The 12,378-nt window shown below is 44.4% G+C and overlaps 1 protein-coding gene across 1 annotated transcript; it reads left to right on the forward strand.

Moving 5' to 3' along the window:
- The first annotated feature begins 1,461 nt into the window (after positions 1–1,461).
- On the forward strand, positions 1,462–7,145 carry LOC102186391 (protein SSX1-like). The gene is made up of 6 exons (XM_018044602.1): positions 1,462–1,527; positions 1,977–2,091; positions 2,439–2,534; positions 4,039–4,088; positions 5,727–5,967; positions 7,048–7,145. Exons 1-6 carry the CDS (start codon positions 1,462–1,464, stop codon positions 7,143–7,145), a joined length of 666 nt encoding a protein of 221 aa, XP_017900091.1.
- The last annotated feature ends 5,233 nt before the right edge of the window (positions 7,146–12,378 follow it).

Raw genomic sequence — 12,378 nt, forward strand, 5'->3', positions numbered from 1 at the left:
GAAGTCCCTCTCATTGTGGTTTTGATTTGCATTTCTATGATGGTTAGCAATATTGGGCATCTTTTCATTGACTTGGCTGTTTGCATGTCTTCTTCAGAAAAATGCCTTTTCAGTTATTCTGCCCATTTTTAAATAAGGTTGTTTGCTTTTTAAATATTCTTTCAAGCTATTTATATAATTTAGAAATTAACCCTTTATCAGTCATGTCATTTGCAAATATTTCTCTCTTTCAGTAGGTTGTCTTTTTGTTTTGTCAATGGTTTCCTTAGCTGTGCAAAAGCTTTCAAGTTTAATTAGGTACCATTTTTTGTTTTAGTTTAGTTTTCTGTAAGAGACAGGTCCAAAAAATATTGCTGCAATATATGTCAAAGAGTGTTCTGTCTGTGTTTTCTTCTAGGAGTTTTATGGTCTTATATTTAGGTCTTTAATCCATTTTGAGTTTATTTTTTATATGGTGTAAGAAAATGCTCTGATTTCGTTATTTGCAGGCAGCTGTCCAATGTTCCTAGCACCACTTATTGGAGAGAATTGTCTTTTCTCCCTTGTATATTTTTGCCTCCTTTGTCACTGGTTAATTGACCATATGTGCATGGGTTTGTTTCTGGACTTTATAATCTGTTCCATCTATCTGTGTGTCTGGTTTTATGCCAGTACTATATTGTTTTGATTACTGTAGCTTTGTAGTATAGTCTGAAGACACCTTCAGCTACTAGTTTGTGAGTGTGATACCTCTAGCTCTGTTCTTGGTTTCTCAAGATTATTTTGGCTATTTGGGGTCTTTTGGGTTTCCACACAAAATTTAAAATTACTTTTTCTAGTTCTGTGAAAAATGCCATATCTAGGTAATCTCTTACAATCCTTTGTTTTTATGTGGTCTTGGTTGTAACATCTTCTTCATTTCTGATTTTATTGATTTAGGCCTAGTAATACACTTTAAATTCACTCATATTAGTGATCTTCATTTCTTTTCAACAGAGCAAAATCCCACATCCCTCTTCCTGAAAACTGAAACCTTTCAATCACAGACACCATATGATCTCTGGGACTTTCCTCCCCTCCCCTCCTTTGCCTCAAAACAGCCCCCCTCAATAATACTATACATTCACTTCACTACTTCCCCAACAAGTGTTTGATATCTTTCCTTCAAAATGAGCCAAACCAGGCAAGCTACTAACAACAGTAACCAACCTCCCTCAAAGACTCAATGCTACTTTGATCATGACAGAAAACATGTCATCCCTAATCACTACTTCTCTCAGAGACCTCCAGCTTCCTGTTCTCATCTGATTTCCCCACCCTCATGTCCTTTCTCAGGGGCAGATAAGCCAAGGATGGAGAAAAGTAGAACCTTAATACAGGTGACTAACTGAGTGTGGACTTCCTTCAACACTTTCTCTCCTGACAGAACCTTTGGCCTTGTGACTGGAGAGACCCAGGCTGTGTTCCTTCTAGATAAGCACCATGAACAGAGGCAGCTTCTACGAAACCCCCAGGGAAGATAGGAAGAAATTAGAGAAGAAATCCAAAGTGAGTTGATCTGGAGAGGGCAGAGGAATGGCCCAGGGGACAATGTATGGTGACTAGATATCTGGTCATTGGGGGTTGGGGGAGGATCAGAGGCACTGGGGACAAGGAGCAGCATGTCAGGGGGAGATCCAGAGCTTCTGACTCTCGTTTTGTCCTTGCCTGGTATCCTTGGGTACAAGATCTGTGATCTTGCACTGGATTGGATGGTTCTCAATCTATTCTGGAAAGTGAGAGAAGAGCATGCCACCAGCATTAAGCACCTACTACGTGCCAGACGAGAGCCTAGGCAATGTTACCCATTTTCTCTGTTAGCCATGACTAGAGAGGGATTATTAGCTCCACTTTATAGATCTAACATGGAGGCCCTGCAGCCAAGGGAGACTTCCTGGCTGAAAGTCAGACGTGTTTGGCTGAGTCATTGTTGGGATTTATTTTTCTTTCTTTTTTAGAGTTTCAAGAATATTTCCAAATACTTCTCTAAGAAAGAGTGGGCACGTCTGGGATACTCGGAGAAAGTCACCTATGTGAATCTGAAGAGAAACTATGAAACCATGACTAGACTAGGTAATAGGAAGTTCTGGGTCCAGAAAAGGCTGGGAATAAATGACGATTCCTCTTTACAAGCCATATTCTTCTTAGGCTATGCCAAATGTCCCACATTTGTCCTTTTCTGTGTGAAGAAACCCCATGGCAGGTTTCAAGCCTTCTGCTCTCTTAAGTCCTGTGCAGGGCTGTGGACTGAGAGTGGCCCCAGAGATGCTCAGACCTGGATTCTATGCATTTCTCTCTCACTGGCTATGGTTCAGATTCCCCCTGCCCAGCTGAGGAGCTTTACTGTTGGTGCTGTGTCCTAGCATTTCCCCCTCCTCTCAGGTTGTCTGTTAAGAAACAAATATTTTGCATCATTCTAGGTCTCAAGTGTACCCCACCAGCTTTCATGTGTCCTAAAAATGGAGCCACAGAATCCAAGCATTGTGATTCTAAAATTAAGAACCCCAGGGAAAAGGGTAAGTGACAGGAAATGAGTCTCCTGAAGCCCATTTATGCTGGGTTCCAGATGGAGAAAGATTCTCAGGATTTTGTTCCCTCAAAAGCATCATGGTTAAGTGAAAAAAAATTGAATGCAGAAGGTTAAGCACAGTCAGAGGCCATTCATATGTAATCCTAAAACATGCAAAACAAGAATATGTATATTTTTATGGATAGAAAATATTTGGTAAATGTATAAAAACGTGAATGAGAATAAAACCCATCAAACTCTGGAGTGAAGAAGTGGAAAAGGAAGGAGGGTAGGGATCAGTGAGGGCCACACAGATGGCTTCAGCTGTGACTTGTTCATAGTGTTTTGTTATATTTTGAATAAAGAGCTCAGAGCGATCTGAAGTAGTTGTGAGATAATGTTGAAATCCAGCTAGACCCAAGGGTAGATGCACATTTCAGATATAATTGTCCATAATTTTGTGCATGTTTGAAACATTTCTTTTTTAAAGGAGTTAGTTCTTGCTAAGCACCATTAATGAATCACAGGACGATTAAGGAAAACTTAAAGTGTAAATCCAAAAAAAGAAATGAAGTGTAAATCCACCCAAAACTTCCAAAATAATAGTGCATAGGTATTGGATAACTATCTTAAGAAAGTGATTAACATATTATGTAATGACATACGCTGTTTGCTTGTGTTTTATCAAAACCAAATAGTTGTTTCACTCCTAATCGAACCTGCTTCTATGTGTTGAGTTTGGAAGAGAGTTTAAGAGAGTAATCTTCCACACATTAACCTTTCCTACTGGTCAATGAGCAGAGGCAATGTAAGGTTTAAAAAAGTGACAGATTCTAGAAATCTTTGTGCATCTGAGCAGTGCATGTACTCACTTAAAAAGGGAATGGGATGTGTTCATTGCTCTTTTGTTCTGACAACACAGTTGTGAGAAAACAGGGTGAAAATGTTCAAAATGTCTCCAGGAGCCCTTTGTTTGACTCTCTAGTTTAACAGAGCCGTTTCCACAAGCTCCCAAAATTACTATAAGAGGGCTAAAAAGCCAGTACTTGAGTACCTACAGAGCTTTTGATATTAAAGAGGTATCCTTATACTGGAAACATTCCATAACCACTGGAGTAAATCATCCATGGTTCATTTCACACTTAACAGTTTCATTAAGGTGTAACTGACATACTGTGAAAGTCACCATTTTAAGTATAGAGTGATTTTTGGCTGAAGACCAATCAATTTACTTCTTTGGGAAAAAATAAGAAATACATAATAGGATAGGATAAGGCAGTGATGGGGTTTAGTTTGCATTTTATAAACCATCAGAAGAAAAATTCTGAATTGATGCTGCAAATAAATACCGAAATTGTTGTTATTCAGAGGCTGGTCTCAGAGTAACTCTTTGATAATGAGTGGACTCGTCACCCTCTGCTGCAGAAATTCCTGATACTACAGGAGTCTCTGCAGTTTGAGAATATTTGCCAACAACAAAAACAAATTTCTGACTTGTCACCTCCTTTTAGATGAACCTGCTGAAGGGACTTCCAACATGCAAGGGAGAAAACGCCAGAAGGTGAGTGCCACCCAAATCCAAAGGACCAGAGACTGTTTATGTCTCTGGAGATGTGAATATTGGGATAACAGTGGGAAAGTAGCCTGGCCCACACTGCCTCCCTTTCCTGATCTCTTTATCACAATTCCTGATGTAGTACCAAGAGCTAAATAATAATTAACAACAATTGTGATAGCTGTTACTTCCTTGATTTCTTAGTGATGACAGATACTATTTTAGACAATTTACATGAATTAGTGTATTTAGCCCTTAAAACTCTATGATGTTCCTGCTATTATTATCCCCAAATAATAATGAGGTTAGTATTAGTATTATTAAATACTACTACTCATAATAATGCAGATACTGTGGTACAGAGATGTTAAATAATCTGCTTGAGACCACAGTGGCTGTTCTTTTCTCCAGAGGATCTTACTGACCCAGGGATCAAACCTGGGTCTCCTGCATTGCAGGCAGATTCTTTACCATCTGAGCCACCAGGGAAGCCTAACAGTGGCAGTGGTAGTAGTCTAATCCAAAGCCCCAAACCATTTCCAAATTTGTAAGCTGTTTCACATGTTTCTGAAGCTCAGGCATTTCCCCTAAATTTTGCAGATGCTGCTGACACTTCTGTTTAGACACCCACTCTCACAACAGGGCCCCTTTCGTGTTGCTTGGGAATCACTTGAACTGTCAGCCCCTCTCTTCTGTGAGCTCCTTAGGGACCTTGTCTGCCGCTGAGGCATCCCTGAAGCCCCAGTTCCAGCCCAGAAAGACCGTTAGAGGTTTATTGAATGAGTTCTTCTGCAATTGCAGATTAAACTATAGTTTAGAGGGTAAAGGGATCTGGTGGTTCGGTTACCAGTACCAGTGTGGACACGGTTGAAGAGAGAATTCAAAGAGGGATCATAAAAGTGTTTGTTTTTATTATTATCACGTTTAAACAGCATTTATAGCCTTAGAAATTCTTTCACTTAGCTTGTTTTACAGTTCAGTTTTATAAGCAAGAGCTGAATGAAGGTTAGCTTTAAGATCGGTGGTCAGTGACACACCCTGACACAAGTAGAATTGGTACAGGAGCCACCTCACCTAATTCCACATGAAATGTTCTTGCCGAGGTAGGACAGGATGTCACATCTGGCACCACTTTCTTGGCTGTCTGCGTGAATTTATGTGAACCATTCTCTCTTCTCCTTTCCCTATATTCATCTCTCCCACACCATTTGCCAGCAGTGTTTTGTCCCCTCTGCACATCATTCCATTTGCTCTCCCCGCAGCTGTCAACTAGCTTATCTTCAATCCCTTAGATTTTATAGAAGCCCCTCCTCATTTTCACAGACCTCATGGATTGTTAGAATACTCTACTTTCCAAATCTTCCGTGTACCACACTCCTGCTCACTTGGAGATTTCTCTTGGTGAGGGTGTCAGTCTGGAAAAAGCATGAAAACAAGCGTTCTAATCGTGGAAACACCCTTCATTTAGACCATTCCTTTTCCTTCTAACTTCCTAGATTCTTTGTAATTGAGGTACAGGTAATATAATGATCCCCCAGACTTGTTGAGAACGTTAATTAAGGTACTGCACAAGAAAACACTTTGTAAGCTCTAAAAGCACTTGAGAAATGGATACTGATTGTACATGACTTTCACGTTAAGAAGGTGATGCCCAAGAAGCCTGTAAAGGGAAAAAAACGTTCGAAGATAGTACCAGGAACATCAGGCCCAGAGCAGGCTCAGAGACAGCTGCGCTCCCAGACAAAAGCAAGTATCTCTGCTCAGCAGAGTAAGAAAACATCAGGTAAGAGATACAACCTTTCTTACTTGTTTGGGAACAAGTCCTCTGTCTTCCCTGGCCATGTTCAAGTGAATGGGTTAGTCATGGGAGATGGATCCTGGACAGGCCTAGGGCCAGGCTGGGCTGAGAGCTTGCTCAGCCCCAGCTGAAACATTTGAGCTGACTTCCAGGGTCCTCACTGCTGGGGCCTGGGTTTGATCCCTGATCAAGGAACTAAGATCCCACAAACCACATGGCATGGCCAGTTTTTTTTTTAAAAGCTAACTTACAGAATCACAGATCTGAGTTGTCATCGATATGAAAGCCATGTAACTGGGGGCAAGCCTTTCAAATTCTCTGAGCTCCAGATTCCTAGTCCATAAAATGGGAATAAAGAATCCGAGTTCACAGGCTATTCAGAGGTGTTCAATTCATTGGGAGAATGGCATTGAAACATGTATAATATCATATATGAAATGAATCGCCAGTCCAGGTTCAATGCATGATACTGGATGCTTGGAGCTGGTGCACTGAGACGACCCAGAGGGATAGTACGGGGAGGGAGGACGGAGGGGGGTTCAGGATGGGGAACGTGTATACTTGTGGCGGGTTCATGTTGATGTATGGCAAAACCAATACAATATTGTAAAGTAGTTAACCTCCAATTAAAATAAATAAATTTATATTAAAAAAAAGAAAAACTAAAAAAAAAAAAAGGTGTTCAATTCAAGGGACTTCCCTGGCAGTCCAGTGGTTAAGACTGCACCTACTCTGCATGGAGCATGGGTTCAATCCCTGGTGGGGGAACTCAGGTCATTCCATCTGTGATAACTTGGGAACACGTCTTACTCAGAGTTCTATCCCCACCCTCAGCTCAATGCCTGACATACAATATGCCCTTAATATATCTGCTGAGTGGAAGAAAGTCGGAATAAATGTGGTAAGTAATCTAAACTTACTTACTGGGAATCTAAACCTGACGATGAAAGGAGCCAGAAGCTAAAACTCTAACTGCCATTGGGTGTGTATTTGGTGTGTATTGGTGTGGGTTTAACCTCTCAGCTTCTTTGAGCCAGAAAGTGTGCAAAACAGACTGTGTAGAAGACCTGTGGCCACTTGGGAAGGGAGGAGGCATCTCCTTCTCTGACAAAACAGGACTAGATATTCCCTAACCCACCCAACCCCCATTTACCAACTCTTCTCCAGGATCCAAGAAAAAGACGGTTAATGTTTGGGCCAACAGACTGCGAAAAAGGAAACCGGTGGCCTATGAAGAAATCAGTGATCCCGAGGAAGAGGACTAACTCTGTAAGTGACCTTTCTCTCCATCCCCACATCCCCGCAAAAGGCACTGTTCTCTTATGTTAGTTGTATCCCATCTTGTCACTTGTTCTGTTCTCCCAGTCCCTCGGGGGTGCAGCTCTGAGGCTAAATGAGGATTCCCAGGCTATTTCTACTTCCTGCTCTGTATATCCAGAGATCTTCCCTCCCCAGGATGCTGTGGGCTCCCAAACCCCAGGTCAGCTTCTAGCCTGTAGGCCACACCTTCCTCTAGCCGAAAACCTCACTGGACAGTTGACAGAGTCGCTGCAGCCTGAACACAAGGTTGGTCTTAAGGACCAATGAGAGGTGCACATAGACCACAAGGCAGGATGGAATCGGAGTGCACAGGGGCCATGCAGTTCAAAATGAGGAGCTGAATAGTAATTTATCAGTCAGTGGGAGCTCGTTGTCACTTATTTTCCTTCTCTTTCCTTGCCTCAGCCTCAGGGATGTGACAAGTGCCCAAGATAAGAAGCAGAACTTGGTGCTGTTCGTGAACAAGGGCACGGCTGTGAATTCCTAGCACCTGAAAGAAAGAGTTCACAACAGTTAAACATGATTTTTCTTACTATGTGCCAAGCATTATTAAAGTTGTGTTAATGAGCAAGACATATACCTGACATGTGTTTCTGTCTATGTATCCAAGCCTCTAGGGCTTCCCAGGTGGTGCTAGTGGTAAGAACCTGCCTGCCAATGCAGGAGGCATGAGACGCAGGTTTGATCCCTGGGTCAGGGCAATCCCCTGGAGGAGGGCATTGGCAACCCACTCCAGCATTCTTGCCTAGAAAATCTTATGGACAGAGGAGTCTGGCAGGCTATAATTCATAGGATAACAGAAAGTTGGACACAACTGAAGTGACTTAGCATGCACACACATCCTTGCCACTGCCTTAAAAATAGACAAATATTGTCAGATATTCTGTGCAGAACAGCACTAACCTCCCCCTCTCCAGATGTAACTACTGAGGGCAGTTCTGTGTGTTTTATTGCAAATGTTTTACTCTGTATTTACACACATATTCAGGGTACCAATATGAGCATCTCTCACCTCCTGCTTTTCCCCATGAGCAGCATGTCCTGAGCAGGTCTGTCTCACTCTGTTTCCTGTTCAGCAGGTGCTCCAAACCTCCATTATTCATTCACTCAGCATCGGTCACTGACAATAAACATTTACAAGTTTTTCCCAGTTGTTTGCTCTTCCCACTCTTGTGCACACAGCCCTGTGCACCTGTATCAGTGTTTCTTTAGCACATGTTCCTAGAAATGGAATTGTTGTGTCAAAATGTTCATTCATCCAACACCTAATGGGTCTCTACTGTGTACTGAGTGCCATTCTAGGTCCTGGAGAGACTTCAGGGACGAGATGAACAACAGTCCCTGCCCACGTGGAGGTGCCAGTCTAGTGGGGGTTGTTGCTAGTTTTTATTTTGATGGATGCTGTACCTGCCCTGTACTGGAGCAGGATTTTGCAGGTGGTGGGACACCTTGGCTGTTGCTCTCTCTAAGATCTTCAGGCTCATAGGGCTGGGACAGTCCATTTGAAAGTGTGTGGGAGGAGACTGTCAACTGGGGAACAAGGAAGAATAGGGAAGAAGAGGTCCAGGGTAGGGCCCATGGTGAACAGGAATGGAAGAGTTCACTTATCCCTGATTCAAGGGAGCAAAAGATGGAAAAGTCCACTGGACAGAGGCAGGAAATTGCCCATCTCAGGTCCAAGGGCTTGGGAGCTGGGATGGGGGTCAAGTGTTAAGAATGGGACAGCCCTCTCCCAGATGGACCACCGCAGCCCACAGAGCTGGAACAGTCAGTTCTGGGGAATGGAAGAGAAGAGTCTATTTTAGAGCAAATCATTGTGTGTGTTGGGGGACGTTAAAGCTACTAAGGGAAATCCAAGGTGACTTGCATGGGACATGAAACACCAGCCCCAGATGGCGGCAGTGTTGCACCATTTTGACCATCCACTGCCCATTGCCTTGGCCTCCTGGCTCTCATCCAGCCTTGGAAGGTCTCCACTCCTGCTGAAGCTGCCATCTCCCCTACCCCTGCCTGCATCCCACCTCTGGACCAGTCCCCCTCACCCCAACAGATTCGGATCAAAGATGGGAGAAACCATTAATCAACAGAGGATGGGCTCCTGGACTCTGACTGGTCCCTGTAACTCCAGGTTGGAGCCATGGTTGCTGGGCCAGAATTGGGTCTACCCTCTCCTGCAAACACTCTATGACAGCTTCAGGGTCACAGGATTGCTGTCCACATGGCAGCCCTGGGGCTAGGCCTGGGTCTGGTCTCCTAAAGACCTTGGGGGTGGGGGACCCTGCATAAAAGGAGCTTGTCCTAGGAGACTGAGGAGCTCTAGACCCGAGAGGTGGCATAGACCATGCCAGACAGATGGGAAAGGAAGCATGGCTAGGGGTATGGACAGATGTGGACACCCACATAAACCCTCTCTGAGCAGCATGTTCTGAGACACACTCTTCCTCACAGGGATGACCCTCCCTGCAGTGGCTGCATGGCGAGGGCCTCCCGGTTTACCGGAGTCCCCACCTACTCCTCCAAGAATAATAATGCCTTGTCATTCAAGGTCATACCTTTGTGTGAGACAAGTCCCAGGCCCAGGAGTCTGCATCCCAGGCCAGGAACAATGTCTGCAAGAAGGAAAGAGGTGTGGTCCCTTGGGGTCTCCCCCTGTCAGCCCACCTTCCATAATAACCACAGGAAGTACAATTAACATTCATCTCACCGCTTGCAAAGTGCCTGGGGTGGTACTAAGCATCTTGTATGGATTTTCCCGCTTATCTCCACAATCAACCTCTGTGCACAGATAGACACTATCATCATTATGATACTGTAAATGTTACATATAGCTAGAGAGAGGTAATGAGAGACAGAGACACCAACAGACCTCCCGCGTCATGCTGCTGGCACATGTTCCTCCAGCTGGCACATGCAGGGAGAGCTGAGCTTGGAACTCACTGTGACTTCAGAGACACTAAGGAAGATAGGTACATATTTGGGGGGTGGAGAGACTTGAATGAGCGCTGAGTTCTGCCTCAAATCTAGGGTAGAGGATGTGGACAAGGAACCCTAGAGACAGAGCATGCCCAGAGGGAGAGGCAGACCTGGTGCTAGTGGGGGCAGGTAGGACAGAGAGACACAGGGTGGGTGGAAGAGGGTCCGGCAGGGAGGCAAGGGAGACCCAGGGCCAAGTGTGGGTTATCACAGCCTCGAGGGGTCAGCACACACACTGTCAGCACACCCTTCCTGATGCTGCAGGGAGACGTGGGTGCTGCCCAGGTCAGTGAGGTCACTCTACCTGTGCCTCAGGCAAACTTGCTAGCTTTTATTTTGACAAATGCTGTACCCCAGCCCCCAGTCCTGGAGCAGGATTCTGCAGGGGGTTGGATACCTTGGCCTTTGCTGTAAGAAGAAATAAATTCTATTTTACCCCAGTTTCATTCTTCATTACTCAAATTTAATAATCTGCTAATGAACATCGTGTACCTTATTGTCCATGCAAATACAGAAGAGGACATCCACAAGGGATACAGAAAGATTTGATTTTCCTTTCTCCTGAAGAAGATTGGATGAACCAGCTGAATTTCCCAGCAGAGGAGACAGGTGCAGGGAAGTGTGGCTTGAAAGCACTCTGGAGTCATGACGAGCATTTCCCCTTAGGTTCCCTGGGTAGATACAGGTCCTTCCCTCCTTCCTTTTCCTCCTTCTCTTCCTCCTCCCCCCTCCTCCTCCATCTGACAAATCACATTTTTGAGATGCAGGGAGACTATGGTTTTGCCTGATGCCAGAAGTCAGCCTGTATGTGGCCCCAAGTGCACCCCGAATCAAGCCTGGGGTCCAGTGTGGATGCATGTGCTCTTCTGATGAGCGTCCATAATGACTTTCTTTCTTTCTTGTTTTAACTTCGGGGCTTTCTTGTTTCTCTTTCAGTAAATTTTAAGATTCCTTATAAAGCAAAATTCTGGGAATTCCCTGGCAGTCCAGTGGTTAGGACTCTGTGCTTTCACTGCCAAGGTCCTGAGTTCAATCCCTGGTCAGGGAACTAAGATCCCACAAGTCACAGAGTGGGCAAAAACAATGAACCCTATTCCTAGTAAAGAATCGGGAAAATGCAAGGACGTGTGAAAGAGCACAGTACATCGATCACAAGAAAACAGTTCTGAGCTTTATTCACCAAGACCCACAGTAAAGAACACACTTTACAAGTGACTCTAAAGCACAGGCTTCACAGAACAATACTGACCCTTATATATGTGATATTCACCAATATTTTCTATTCTGTTTGTGATGTGCTATGTTGTTTCATTCTAATTCGTTTAAAATGCGCAATTCTTTTCAGAATCCTTAAAATATTCTATTGGCCGTGAATCACAACCTGCAGTTTGGAAAGTCCTTCTGCAGGATCCCAGTGTGTGTCCAACAGGTGGCTTGCTGCTTTGAGTTCTGCAGGGAAGGTTCAAGGAAACCTCATGATGCCCCTCTGAGCCAGGGTCCCCTGGAAGGTGTAACCTAGAGGCTTCCTGCTCCCAGGCTTGGCCCAGGCTTGACCTGGGTAGGGGTGGGCCATCCAGATGTCTGGGGAAAACACGCTTATGTCTCTTTTTCACCCTCACACTACCACACTCACAACACTTCTGGGATGTGTGGGCTTTTTCCTCACACCAAAGAAATTCTTGGCGTCATCAGCTGGGTGTCCTACAATCCCATTCAATCTCGACACTGAGAGGAGTTTGTGCAGACAAGTTAAGAGCTCAGTCTCACAAGACTGTCCCTTCCACCTCAGATGCCAGTTCATAGTCCCAGGTTGTCACCTGTACTTCTGACCAGCCAGCTATAAACCAGAGGTTCCCATGACCCCCTTCTCCAATTCAGTCATTTGCTAGAATAGGTCACAGAACTCAGGGAAGCACTTACCTGCGTTTACTGGTTGATTATATAATAAAGGACAAGATAAAGGATACAGATGAACAGCCAGAAGTAAAGAAACCTGGGGTAAGTTCTGGAAGGATTCGGGGCACAACAGCTTGTGTCTCTGCGGCATTTGGGGTGCCCACTCTCTCAGCATGGATGTGTTCACCCACACGGAAGCTCCCGGAACTCCACGCTAATGGGATTTTATGGAGGCTTCCTCATGTAAGCATGATCAAATATTAACTTATTTTCCAGCCCTCTCACTTCTCTGGAGGATGGGGGTTGGGG

The sequence above is a fragment of the Capra hircus genome, unplaced genomic scaffold (genome assembly GCF_001704415.2).
Source record: "Capra hircus breed San Clemente unplaced genomic scaffold, ASM170441v1, whole genome shotgun sequence".
Taxonomy (NCBI): Eukaryota; Metazoa; Chordata; class Mammalia; order Artiodactyla; family Bovidae; genus Capra; species Capra hircus.